Genomic DNA, 14,405 nt, shown 5'->3' with positions numbered 1-14,405 from the left:
GGTGAGTTCTTATTGCATTGTTATTGGATCCATGAGGAAAGAGAATGTCTTCTGAAATTTCACTATTTCTGCTTTGTTATGGGAAATACTGACTGACCAGGATGCACTCCATTCTATATAATAAGAGTTCAGTATGCTATCCTGTAACTCCACCTGTTAGTAGATGGTCATAACCCATAAGTTCCTGGATTCATCTGGTATGTCTAAAATTAAAAAAAAATATATCGGGCAAGACATCATTTTTCTTTGTGACCCCAGGTCATTCTGGATGATGCTTGTTCCTCACTGCCTAAATTATCTGAAATTATTAGGGGATGGACTTCTTTGCTGCTTACTGATGTCAAATGGTTTGTGATGTAGATTGTAATTAATTTTGAACTGATGTGAATGTATGGGTATGGAGAATGGAGGGCATAATGATGTGGGTTTTGTTGTTTTCAGGTCACAATTGAGCCTCAGCAGTCAATGTTTATATTAAATGCTAGCCACAGCATTGAAAGCATGTTTTCTCTGAAGACAAGCAGGGTAATACAGGCACACTTCCTGGTTACATCAGCCAACTTTGCCATGTACCGGAGCTCTCCCTGAGTAAAAATCCAAGTTAAACTTGTCTGTACATGCATGGCAGTTACCTACTTAGCAGCAATAGCTCCTCCTCATCTCAGTCTTTCATTCACACAACTGATCAGTCTCACACTCTACACCTCTCCTCATATAGAAGTTTTAATATATTTTCTGCAAATTGTAGCAGAAAGAAAAAGCATCCTGGATATATCTTATTTCAGCAAGGTTCCAGTTAAGAGCTCTTTGCTCTTTCACCGTGTCTGCCTCCTCTGGCTCAAAGACTACCTCCTCACCGACTGCTGGGGCGGGGGTCTAGACAAGATACTGCTTTTTCCAACTTTTCTTCTTGAGAACACCTCTCACTATAGGGGCAATTAAAACCAACAGTACTCAAGGCAGGCAGTGCTATCATAGGGGCAGACATGAGTAACACTTTGCATTTTCCCATGAGCAGAGCACATGGAAACATTCATTTCATTTACAAAATGAACTGGGTACTCCAACTTGTTTTCCTAATCATGTCAAACAAAAGACAGGCATGGAGTACACATTTTAAGGTGAGACCAGGACACTAAAAAAACAAGATAGTCATTCCAACTCATTCTGTATAGCCTATAACCTGGCAGATTCCAAGGGGTCTTTTTTAGCATCTAGCTACCCTGTTCTGCACCAGTGGGTGTTATCCCTTCCTTCCAGCAGATGGAGGTAGATAAGAAAGTTGAGTTTTACCATTTACCTCTTTGGTGTTAGCTGGCATGCTCTTTGGGAAGATCCAGTATTTTCTCTACCTCTTTATTCTTTTTCATGGCTCTAGGGGGCACCATGCAGCCTCTGAGTCCTCCATTGCAAGGTGGATCAAGGCAGCTATTGGAGACTGCTTACATTTGCAAGAATTGCTTGGTGCCTAAGGATCCACTCCACACGGGCTCAAGACAGTTCCGGGCAGTGGCATCTAAAGAGATCTGTAGAGTGGTGACATGGTTGTTGCTCCATTCATTTGTCAAACAGTACAAATTGAACGAGTCAGCCAGGGTCCGTTTGGACTTTGGTAGGGCCATCATTCGAGGGGCCTTGTCTCCTCTCTCCCCCCCCCCCCCCCCAGCAGTAGGTCTGCATCAGTACACCTCATTTGTGCAGAATAGTGTAGCTAAACATTAAGGAAGGAAAACTTATGTTGCTTGATCATTTCCTTTACTCAGCTACTTTGTTCTGCAACCTGCCCTCAGAAGACTTGGGCCTGAGACTCTTGAATGTGTTCTGCACTTTTACTGCATCTTTTTTTTTTTTCTTTTTCTTTAAAATTTATTTCTACGCTGAAGTCAAGTCAAATGTATTACAATTTACATCAATATGGGTTCCAAAGATATAGCAGAATTAGAAAAGATTCAAAGAAGAATGAGCAAAATGCTAAAAGAGATGGAACTCCCTTTTGTATGAGGAAAGGCTAAAGAAGTTAAGGCTCTTCAGCTTGGAAAAGATACGAATGAGGGGAGATATGATTGACATGTACAAAATTCTGAGTGGTGTAGTATTAGTAAAAGTAAATCGATTTGTTTTTACTCATTCCAAAAGTACAAATACTAGGGGACACTCAAGGAAGTTACATAGAAATACTTTTAAAATAAATAGGAGGAGATATATGTTCACTCAACAAATAGTTAAGCTCTGGAACTCTTTACCAGAGGATTTGGTAACAGCGGTTAGCATATCTGGGTTTAAAAAAGGTTTGGACAAGTTCCTGGAGGAAAAGTCCATAGTCTGCTATTGAGATGGACATGGGAAGCAACATTCTATGCTTGTAGCATGGAATGTTGCCATGATTTGGGTTTCTACCAGGTACTTGTGACCTGGTTTGGCCACTATTGGAAACAGGATACTGGGCTATATGGACCATTGATCTGATCCAGTATGGCTATTCTTATGATCTCAAGGATGCATATACCCACATTCCAATTCATCTTCAGCTTTGGTAGTTTCTTCACTTTTCTTCATTGTCACTACCACTGTTGAATTCTTCTATTTGGCCTTTCCTTCACACCCAGGGTATTAATAAAATGCTTAGCATTAGTAGTAGCACATGTATGAAAGAAATATAATTTCATCTACCTTTATGCTTTTTTAGAATTTGCTATACCGCCGTGACTAACTGGCAGTTCTTGGTGGTTTACAATAATCCAAACATCAGAAAAGGAAATGAACTACAAATTCGATAGGAAAAGTGGATAGATCAAGCATTCAAAGGGATAAGGGGGAAAAAGGGGGAGAGGGAAGAAGACAGCAGCAATTGGTCTCAACAGTTCAGGCTGTGGTGAAAAGCCATTGCAAACAGCCAGGCCTTTAATCTTGATTTGAAATTCTTAAATGAAATTTCTGAACAGATATCTAGCGGGAGGGAGTTCTATCAGCTTTATTTAGATCAGACTCTTCAAACATTACATGATTCCATTTGACCCTCTTGTTCTTGAGTAACCCACAATGCATTCGTCATTCCATGTAACCAAGTTGTACTATACTCTCTTCCTCCGATTCTGTTAATAGCAAGATTTCTCCAGAAAATGACAGATCAAGGTGCAAATGATCCTCATTGGCCCTGGCAAGTCTGGTTGTCAGTTAAGTTAAGATATGTGCCAATTTATCATATCAGCAGAGTTGACTGCTCATGCTTTCTCTGATGGCTTGGAGGTTGAGCAGCAAACATTAGTCTACCACTTTCGCAATAAATAATTAACATTCTTCTTTCAGCCTGTAGGCCTTCCACCGGATACTCCTATCAGGCCAAATGGAAACAATTTGCTAAATAGGACAGCATAAGTACATAAGCATCGCCATGGTGGGACAGACCAAGGGTCCATCGAACCCAGCACCCTGTCACCGACAGCGGCCAAAAGAACAAGCAATTTGTCCCGCCCATCCTAGAAATACTGTATTATTCCCTCGTCTATTCAAAAACATTCTGTGGCTTTTTCCTCCAGGAAGCCGTCCAACCCTTTTTTGAAGTCCGCTAAGGTAACCACCTTAACCACCTTTTCCAGCAGCGAATTCCAGAGTTTAACTATGCGTTGAGTGAAGAAAAATTTCCTCTGATTCGTTTTAAATTTACCACACTGCAGCATCATCGCATGCCCCCTTGTCCTAGTATTTTTGGAAAGCGTGAACAGACGCTCCACATCAACCCGTTCCATTCCACTCATTATTTTATAGACCTCTATCATATCTCCCCTCAGCCGCCTTTTCTCCAAGCTGAAGAGCCCCAGCCTCTTCAGCCTATCCTGATAAGGAAGTCGTCCCATCCCCTGTATCATCTTTGTTGCCCTTCTCTGCACCTTTTCCAATTCCACTATGTCTTTTTTGAGGTGCGGCGACCAAAATTGAACGCAATACTCGAGGTGCGGTCACACCATGGAGTGATACAGTGGCAGAAAAATATTCTCATTTTTGTTTTCAATCCCTTTCCTAATGATACCCAATATTCTATTTGCTTTCCTAGCCGCAGCAGCACATTGAGCAGAAGTTTTCAACGTATCATCAATGATGACACCTAGATCCCTTTCTCGGTCCGTGACTTCCAACGCTGAACCTTGCATGACGTAGATATAGTTTGGGTTCCTCTTTCCCACATGCATCACTTTGCACTTGTTCACATTAAACGTCATCTGCCATTTAGACGCCCAGTCTCCCAGTCTCGTAAGGTCCTCTTGTAGTTTTTCACAATCTTCCCACGATTTGACTACTTTGAATAACTTTGTGTCATTGGCAAATTTGATTACCTCACTAGTTACCCCCATCTCTAGGTCATTTATGAATATGTTAAAAAGCAGAGGTCCCAGCACCGATCCCTGAGGGGACCCCGCAAACTACCCTTCTCCATTGCGAATATTGACCTTATAATCCTACTCTCTGTTTCCTATCTTTTAACCAGTTTTTAATCCACAGTAAGACACTACCTCCGATCCCATGTTCCTCTAATTTCCTCTGTAGTCTTTCATGAGGGACCTTATCAAATGCCTTCTGAAAATCTAGATACACAATATCAACTGGCTCACCTTTGTCTACATGTTTGTTTATCCCTTCAAAGAAATGTAGCAGATTGGTGAGGCAAGACTTCTCTTCACTAAATCCATGTTGACTTTGTCCCATTAGTCCATGCTTTTGAATGTGCTTTGTAATTTTGTTCTTAATAGTCTCTACCATTTTGCCCGTCACCGATGTTAGACTCACCGGTCTATAATTTCCCGGGTCTCCTCTGGAACCTTTTTAAAATATAGGCGTTACATTGGCCACCCTCCAATCTTCCGGTACCACGCTCGATTTTAAGGATAAATTACAAATCAATAACAGTAGCTCTGCCAGCTCATTTTTTAGTTCTATCAGTACATTAGGGTGAATATCATCCAGTCTAGGAGATTTGCTACTCTTCAGTTTGCAGAACTGCTCCATTACGTCTTCCAGATTTACAGATATTTCAATAAGTTTTTCCTAGTCTTTAGCTTCGAATACCGTGTCCGGCACCGGTATCCCACCCAAATCTTCCTCGGTGAAGAGCGAAGCAAAGAACTCGTTTAGTTTTTCTGCTATTTGTCTTCCTTGATCGCCCCTTTTACACCCTAGTCATCTAGTGGGCCAACCTATTCTTTTGCCGGTTTCCTGCTTTTAATGTATCTAAAAAAAATCTTACTATCAGTTTTCGCCTCTAACACTATCTTTCGAAAACCTTCTTTGCCTTTATCAGCGCTTTGCATTTCACTTGACATTCCTTATGCTGCTTCTTATTTTCCTCATTCGGTTCCTTCTTCCATTTTCTGAAGGATTCCTTTTTAGCTCCAATAGCCTCCTTTGCCTCACTTTTAAACCACGCCGGCTGTCGTTTGGTTTTCCGTCCTCCTTTTCTGATACATGGAACATGTTTGGCCTGGGCCTCCTGGACGGTGTTTTTGAACAGCATCCACGCCTGTTGTAGGTTTTTTACCTTCTCAGTCGCTCCTTAAAGTTTTTTTGGTTTTTTTTTTACCGTTCTTCTCATTTTATCATAGCTTCCTTTTTTAAAGTTAAACGCTAACATATTTGACTTCCTATGTTTACCTTTTTGAAAGCAGTTATGATCACTGTTGTCAAGCGGCCCCCGGACCACTACCTCCCGTACCAGATCATGCACTCCACAAATGACGAAGTCTAGAATTTTTCCTTCTCTCGTCGGCTCCTGTGCCAGATGGTCCATAAAACTGTCCTTTATTTCATCAAGGAAGTTTACCTCCCTAGTGTGCCCTGATGTTACATTAACCCAGTCTATATGGGGGTAATTTGTTGCGAGTTCATCCTTGTTTTCAAGATCTGCGAGTGATTTTTGCTTATATGACACCTTATGTCCGACGGATGTTTGGAATCGTGATATTGTTAGAAGATCGGAAGATGGGTTCCATAGCGCCTGTGGGCACTGTTCTGTGTGTAACATCATGATAGAAGCTAAAACTTTCACAGATCTACGCTCTGAGAAGTTTATTCGTTGCACTGTAAAACGAACTGCACTTCGGTGAATGTAATATACATCATAATGTGTCCATGCGCATTGTGCTTTGTGGGACAGACATCTTGATATTTAAAAACACGGTTAATAGAACACAGACACTGTATCCAGGCGGGGAAAACTTATGAACCTATGGTATCGTATACAACATCAACATCAGTTTTCAGATTTGAGATGTATAGTGTTGGAGCAAATGAGAGTAACAGAAAGAAGAGGGGATATTAGACGGATTTTAAGACAAAGAGAGCAGCGCTGGATATTTGAGTTACAGACTGTCATACCTAGGGGTTTAAATGTAGCGATTGAATGGAAAGCTTTTCTTTGACTACTGGCTCACATGATTGGAGGATCAATGAGTGATGTCAGACGCCGAGTATATAAACATCTTGTAAAAAAGAAGCCGCCATTTCTGCACTAGAGTGATTTGGAGACGGAGAGATGTCAAAGGCTTGGACGTGCTTTAATTAAAGAAAGATTCCCTTGAAGCAGCTATACTTTAGCGAAACAGGGCTTCCCTGTCGGGACTTCATTGCACACAAGACTGGACTTATATAATAATTTTTGGAGAATTCGTCAATTGAGATAAGTACTCTTTCCAAGCTTTGGGAAATGTGAAAATTGGGTCTCCTTTACAAGTGTTTGTTGGGGTACATGGCAGAGTTAGTGTGAAATTTGTTATAGTGGAGTTTTTTTTTAAAGATGCATGACTGATGCGGTTACCTCATTATACAAAGGCGTGTCCTTTAAGAACGAGGAGTTTCCGAATGATCTGAGGTCTTTTTTTCCTCCACTTTTTTTCATCTTTGCCTGCCATTGTTGCCCTCAAACATGTTGTATATGAGGTAGGATTGTGGGATTGTTGTTGGTAATTAAAATCACCCATTATTATTGCATTGCCTAATTTATTTGCCTCATTAATTTCCTTTAACATGACTGCGTCCGTCTGCTCATCCTGGTCGGGCGGACGGTAGTACACCCCTATCACCGTCCTTTTCCCCTTTACAAATGGAATTTCGGTCCACAGTGATTCCAAGAGGTCTTTTGTTTCCTGCAGAATTTTTAATCTATTTGATTCAAGCCTCTCATTAACGTACAATGCTACTCCTTCCCCAACCCTGTCCACCCTATCACTACGATATAATTTGTACCCCGATATGACAGTGTCCCACTGGTTATCCTCTTTCCACCAGGTCTCAGAGATACCTATTATGTCTATTTCTTCATTCAGTTCAATATATTCCAATTCTCCCATCTTATGTCTTAGGCTCCTAGCATTTGCATATAGACACTTCAAGCTAGACTTGTTATTCCTTATCACATCATATTGTTTACTTGACAGTACTATTTTACTATCTTTTGGCTGGTTTTTATTATTTTTATTTAAGGACATTGAATCTACTACAGTATCTTTTGCACCCTCACTATCCAAGAAACCCTGTCTTCCCTGTTTGGGCGATATACCTTATTCCGAACCATACGCTTTTGTGCGACTGTGGACCCTTTCTTCAGTCCCATTTCACAGGTCCTAACATATGTTTATTCACCTCCAGATTTCAAACTAACTCGGTGTATTTTGACCTTTCAACTGTTGCGGATTATCTTGAATTCTCAACTTATCCTATCATGTCCTATTCCATCAGAGGTCTTCTCAATATTTGCCTGCTGTTGCACACCCAGCACTAGTCTGGAACTTTCGATGATATGTCAGCACATCTTATTCAACCTCCATTTGAACCCCTTGGTGAAGCAACACTCAAACATCTGACTTGGGAAATCAGTGTCTTTTGGTGACCAGGAAAGTTAAACCTCTGCACCAACTCTAAATTCCTCCCCAATTGACTTCTGAGTTTCACATCAACAAAACTTGTACTGCCTTCTTTTTTTTCTCTAGTCCTCACTCATGCCTTACTGAGGAGTCTTTGCATACACTAGATTGCAGAAGAGCGCCCTTGTATTTATCTTAATCGAACCGAGTCTTTGCTGCATACTTTAACCAAACGTTGCCTGGACTCGACATTCTCTCAGGACATGGCCTTTGGACAAGCAGTCCTCTGCAACTTCTTTGCTTATTAGATTACACCACCCAGAATTTTCTGATTGCCCACATTCGGATTATCATCAGTGACCTATAGTTTACCTGTAATGTTTACTCTGTCTAGTTTACTCTGTAGACAGGGGAACAAAGCCACTTTTACCCGCCCTCCTCCCCCTCTTACATTTTGGATGCGTTGTAAGAGGAGTGAATGAGTAGCCTAATAGTAGTGCAGCGGACTGAGATCCTGGGGAACTGGATTCAGTTCCCTCTGCAGCTCCTTGTGATCCTAGGCAAATCGGTTAACCCTTCATTGCCCCAGGTACCAAAAAAAACCCAACTTGGATATTGAGCCCACTAGAACAGAAAAAGTACTGCATATAATATGTACAGCACCGCATGCATCTAGTAGTGCTATAGAAATGTTGTCTGGGCATGTGGGGGGGGGGGGGGGGGGGTTATTCTGGTTCTGCAGAAATACCTCTTTCTCCACCTCAGAAACAAACTACAATTCTGCAGAACCAGAATAACCCCCCCCCCCCCAACATGCCAAGACAACATAAACTTGTACTTTTACTAGGAGAGATGTTTGGTGCATGGTAGTACATGTGTCACCAGGAAGTGCATTCCTCTGCTGTTCAGAGAACTCCCATAACTGTGCTTATTTAGCACAACACAGTGGACAGCAGCACTGACTATATATGTAGAATATTTGGCAGCTGGTGCTAATATTTGCAGTGGCTGAATATCACTACCATACATATAGGATGAAATATGGGCAGTAGTGCTTATGCAGTGCCACTCGGGCACTGTAAGAATAGTAGTGAAGAATTTAAATTGATTTTTGGTGATAGTATCCATATAGTATCACTGAAAATTGGTTGTCCGAGGAGTTGTACATTTACTGGCTACTAGTAAACATACATCTCCTTTTGAATATGACAGTTCTTTTTTTGTAAAGGGGGGGGGGGTTGACAGTCAAAATATTTAATTCTGTAAATTTGTATTTTGTAAACAGCTTAGTTTTTCAGAAAGGCATGCTAGAATGTTAACTGCTAGCTGAGTTTCTATTAATAAGGTTGCACTAAGTTATGATTAGGTATAGGATTTATAGTAGGTTGCCACTGTCACCTCTTCTCTCTTTCTTTTGAAATCAGTGGTGAACGAGAATGTCAGTTTGGTAATCTCACGGCAGTTACTGACAGACTTCTGCACACACCTCCCAAGTCTGCCCGATGGCACTGCCAAAGAAATTTATCATTTCACTTTGGAAAAGATCCAGCCTAGAGTCATTTCATTTGAGGAGCAGGTGAGTTGAAACTTATACAAAATTAATATTAAGCATGACATTTTTTACAGGTTTGCAGAGCACCTCGACACTACTTTATTCATGGAAATAACCATGAAGTTTTGATCTGATTAAAATATGTACACTTTCCATATATACAGTGTATGTGTGTGTATGTGTATATATAATATATATATATATATATATATATATATATATATATATATATATATTCATTGGCTAGTCCCATGACTGCTTGGTACCACCACCTGCTGCTTTGCAGAGCACATGGTTTTGATTCCCAGGTCAGTGTAGAGGGTGTATTCTTAGGAGAGGGGTACCCATGACTCGGTGTTCCAGAGAGAACCTTGGTGAGTGGCTCCAGGCCAAGGACTTTTGCTTCAGTGGCTGGGTTGACCAGTTTGGGAGATGGATAGAAAATAGGGACATAGTTCCTAGTAAGTGTGAATGAAGGTTCATGGTGCTATATTGGAGGTTGAATCTGATTGAGTTGGAAGCCTAAAAGGGAACAGAATCCCACTGCTTCAAAAGAAAAAAAAGGTGTTTCTTGCAGCTGGGATAGAAACACTGGTGATTTGACCCAATTGATCTAAGTGCCTGTATGTATGTATTTCACTTTATTAAAGCTTGATATAACTACTGTCAGAAATAGTGTAACACAGCAGTTTACAATACAATATACAAATAGAAATTAAAGAATTAAATAATAAATTGCAATAAAAAGCTATAATTTAAAAACAAAATCTTTCTCATTGACACTGAATGGGAGCAGGCTTTAGGGAATACAGCCTGTAATATGTTATATTATCCCCAATAAAGTCTCATGGTGAACAAGAAAGCCGAGTTCTCTCTCCTGGAATAGATATATAGATAAGTCTATACCTTCCCAGGGGGAGAGAACTCTGCTCTCTTGTTCACCATGAGTCTTTACTGGGGATAACATAATACATACGTAATCCTTCTGGCAATATGATGTGTCGGATGCTCGGTTGGCTGTTCTTTTGTTCTCTCTGTGGATTAACTTGCATACATAAAGGAATTATTCAAGCCTATCAGCTTCTACTCAGAGAAAGTTGATTGTGACCCCTGAGGCAGGTGCTTTGGCGCCGAAACACGGACCGTGTCGGGTCCTTGATATGAATATTCTGAATAAACTGGTTTGTGATATCATCTCCCTATTGGTTTGCGCATTTGTCAGCCGCTGTTTTGCTTTGACTTTCCGTGGAGGCTCCTCCTGTCTTCTTGGATGCTCTCTTGACCATGGAAAGGCAATGCTGGTTTCTGAACCAGCTTCTGTGGAAGAACAAATTCAGTAGTATGTTTGATCTGGTTTATACTAGGTTTGAAATTCTGAATTCTACTTGCAAGTGCTTGGTTAAAAACAGGAAAAACTAATTTTTCATCATTTTCTCTAGGTGTCCTTATTGATGAAAGGGGAGCATTTCAGGGCCAGGCCTCATCAAATAGTGATGGTGTGCTAGATCAGCAGTCCAATCAGTAACTTTCCTGCATCCCTCTCCTAAAATACCAAAATAATTAGACAAAAAATTGTTTCCACATCTTTGGTGAGGTTTGATTCTACAAAAAAAAAAAAAAAATTCTGATCTCAACTATCATCACTTCAAGAATTTGAAAAGCATGTAAAAGACATTTATGGGATAATGTATTTTTTTTCAGTTTAAAATTCTCTGTTCCAGGTGGCTTCCATCCGGCAGCATCTAGCATCTATTTATGAGAAGGAAGAAGACTGGAGAAATGCTGCACAAGTGTTGGTGGGAATCCCATTAGAAACCGGACAAAAGTAAATAATATTTATTCCTCATGGGTAACACAGAATTTCATCATCTGTATTCTTTTTTTTCTTCAAAGACAAGCAAGACTGCTAAAATCCTTATTGTCACCAACAGAGTCCAGCGTGGGAAGCACATCCCTTTTTTTTTTTTATAAATCTTGTTTATTCACATCAGTGCACAAAGGAACTTAAAACATACATGTAGGTTACAATATTAATAACAGTCCTTACAACCAAAACTGTTCCCTTTATTTCCATTTTTTATTCCCCCCCTTCCCCCCTTTGATATCTCCCCTCCCTCTATCCCCCCCTCTCCTCCCTCCCTTCCTTTATTTCAAGAGTTTAATATTCTACTTTTTGTCGTTGCAGTCAAAGTCTCCCAAAATGGGGCCCATATTTTACAATAGTCATCTCCCTTTTGGGAAGCTAAGTCTGTAATTCTCTTCCGTTCTAGTGAACACATGTGGATCATAAGTGCTCTCCACTGGGCTATCGTTGGACTTTCTGTAGACAGCCAAACTTGCAAGATCGTCTTTTTCCCCATTAAGACTGTCCTCTGTAAAAAGGTTTCCATGCCAGCCGGTTTATGACTTTGTATTGTAAATCTATGAAATAATTGTCTCGGGGAGTGGTGCCACTTTACTTTCCACATGTCTGACACCTGTTCTGCCAGGGATTTCCAGAATTTATGTACCTTTTGGCACGACCAAAACATATGGCCTAAGTGAGCATTCGCTAACCCACATTTTGCATAGTCATCATTGTCTCTTAGTGTCGCTCTATAGGCCCTGCGTGGTGATACATAAAGGCGCAGGATAAACCTATATTGCGTTTCTTGCCAGCACGCATTCTCAGTCAATTTATAGGTTCGTTGCACACAATTTCCCAGCTGTTCCGCTGTAACAGGTACTCCCAAATCTGCTGTCCATTGTCCCGCTTCTTTCTCATAATCATATTTCTTTGTCCGTTCCCGGAGAAGGCAGTGGAAGCATTTAAGTGGTATCCGTGTTTGATCGTCCAGACCCAACATTGCGTTATATGTCTCCCAGCTTCCCACACTAAGCGATGAGCTAGGAAGTGACTGGATATAGTGCCGTAGTTGCATAAATGCAAATGCATCTTTCTTGTCCAGCTTGAATTCCGTGCACAAATCTTCGAATGGCTTTATCGTACCTTGCTCCGTCACCACGTGGAACAGATATCTAACTCCATGGTCTTCCCAGTTCTTGAATATCTTGGATGTGTCCCCCACAGGGAATGCTGGGTTGCCTCTGATTGGCAATAATGGTGAGGACGCCGTGCTCAGCTCGAAATGCTTTGTCAGCCATCTCCACGTCCTTTGCAACGGTCTGAAGATTGGAGCCGCCGCCCCAACAATCTTTTTGGTGTTGGAGGGCATATGTAACCAGCTGGCAAAGTGCTGGTGTCGAAACCATTGTGTCTCTGTTTGTGTGTTTGTAAAATATTCTTTGCTCCGAAACCAGTCAGAGAGGTGTCGCATTGAGCTTGCTGTTGAAAAGAGCCTCAAATCCAAAAGGCCCAATCCTCCTTTATCTCGCGGAAGCATGACTCGCTTGATGGACATTCGCGCTCGTTTGCCTTGCCACAGGAATTTATTGAGTTGTTGATGTAACCATCTCTCATCTTTCCCACTCAGATACATTGGCAACATTTGAAACGCATAAATCCATGTAGGAAATAGGATCATGTTATAGAGAGCCACTCGTCCCATTAATGAGATGGGCAGTGCTTGCCAGTTGTGAAGTGTTTTCTCCACTCTGTCCTTCATTTTGGCCATATTTAAGGTATACAGTGTTTTAAGGTCAGCCGGGACTTGGACCCCTAAGTATGTCACCGCCCCTTGTGCCCATTGTAGTGGAAACGTTCCCTCCCATTCTGTTACTAATTCTGGGCCTACAGGAAGGGCTACGGATTTCTGGGTGTTCAAAGTAAACCCTGAGTGGAACCCAAACTCCTCTATTGTCATTAACAACCTCGGTAATGATGATTGTGGCTTTGTCAAAGTTAGAAATAGATCATCCGCAAAGGCTAGTACCTTCACCACCTGCCCCGGAAACTGAACCCCTTCTATGTCCGGGTCCACTGCAATCGTGCGCAACAGAGGCTCTAAGTAAATCAAAAACAATAGTGGGGATAACGGGCATCCCTGCCTTGTGCCCGCCTGTATCTCAATTTTTGGGGACTTGACCCCATTTACTAAAATCTTCGCAGAGGGGCCTTCATATAAAGTTTTAACTGCTCTTAAAAACCAGTCATCTCCCCCCACATATGTTAGCACTCGAAACAGATATTCCCAATTAACTTTATCAAAAGCTTTTTCTGCATCGAGACTAGCCATCAGCATCCTGGTCTTTGTGTCTTTACTCTGGGCAATTGACATAAGGACCTTCCTCACATTAATTCCTGAGTGTCTACCCCTTATAAAGCCCACTTGATGTTCCCCTATCAACTCCTTTAGTCGCGGTGCTAACCGTTCTGCCAGTACTCGGGCCAAAATTTTTAAATCTACATTGATAAGTGATATTGGGCGGTATGACTCAACTCGATCCTCCGGTTTACCCGGCTTGGGGATTAGTGTTATCATTGCTTCATTTTCTCCAGGGGTAAAGAAGCCCCTCTGCACCACCGCTTCATAATACTCAATCAATGGCCCACAAAATTGTATCGGCAAAATCTTATAATATTCAGCTGAAAATCCGTCTGGGCCCGGTGTTGAACCCAGAGGGAGAGTTTTGAGCACCTTCTGAATCTCTTGGGCCTGTATTGGTGAGGAGAGCAAATCTCGCTCCGTCTGTGTCAATTTTGGCATTCCGGAGTCTACTATGTAGTCAATGGTTAATTGCTCCTCTGGGCTATCGCCCCTAGAATACATCTCCGTGAAATGCTTATGGAAGGCCTCTGTGATTCCCTCTATACTATGAACCCGTGGGCCCCTCCTAGGGAGAATGGAGGCTACCAGTTTCTTAGGCCTCTGCGTTTGCGCCACTTTGGCTAACAGTCTACCCGCCTTATTCCCAAACCTATGAAAATATAACCGGCTCCCTGCCATCTGTTTTTGGGTTTTGTCATGTATAAGGGAGTTAAGTGCCACCGTTGTGGCCGTTAAGGCATCTCGGTTTTCAGTTGTTGGGTGCTGTATGTATTTATGTTTTACCCTCTTCAGCTC

At 41.6% G+C, this 14,405-nt stretch overlaps 1 protein-coding gene across 1 annotated transcript in view; it reads left to right on the top strand.

Annotated features, from left to right (window-relative positions):
• Positions 1-14,405, top strand: part of COPS4 (COP9 signalosome subunit 4) — an 84,208-nt gene that overhangs the window by 23,785 nt on the left and 46,018 nt on the right. Inside the window, exons 3-4 of the mRNA XM_030190565.1 lie at positions 9,275-9,426; positions 11,124-11,227. Of these exons, the coding sequence (XP_030046425.1) occupies positions 9,275-9,426; positions 11,124-11,227 (256 nt within the window). The remainder of the gene's footprint in view (positions 1-9,274; positions 9,427-11,123; positions 11,228-14,405) is intronic.

Source organism: Microcaecilia unicolor, chromosome 2, assembly GCF_901765095.1.
Source record: "Microcaecilia unicolor chromosome 2, aMicUni1.1, whole genome shotgun sequence".
Taxonomy (NCBI): Eukaryota; Metazoa; Chordata; class Amphibia; order Gymnophiona; family Siphonopidae; genus Microcaecilia; species Microcaecilia unicolor.
The sequence above is the reverse complement of the archived record's forward strand: the minus strand, read 5'-3'. Positions and strand labels throughout refer to the sequence as shown.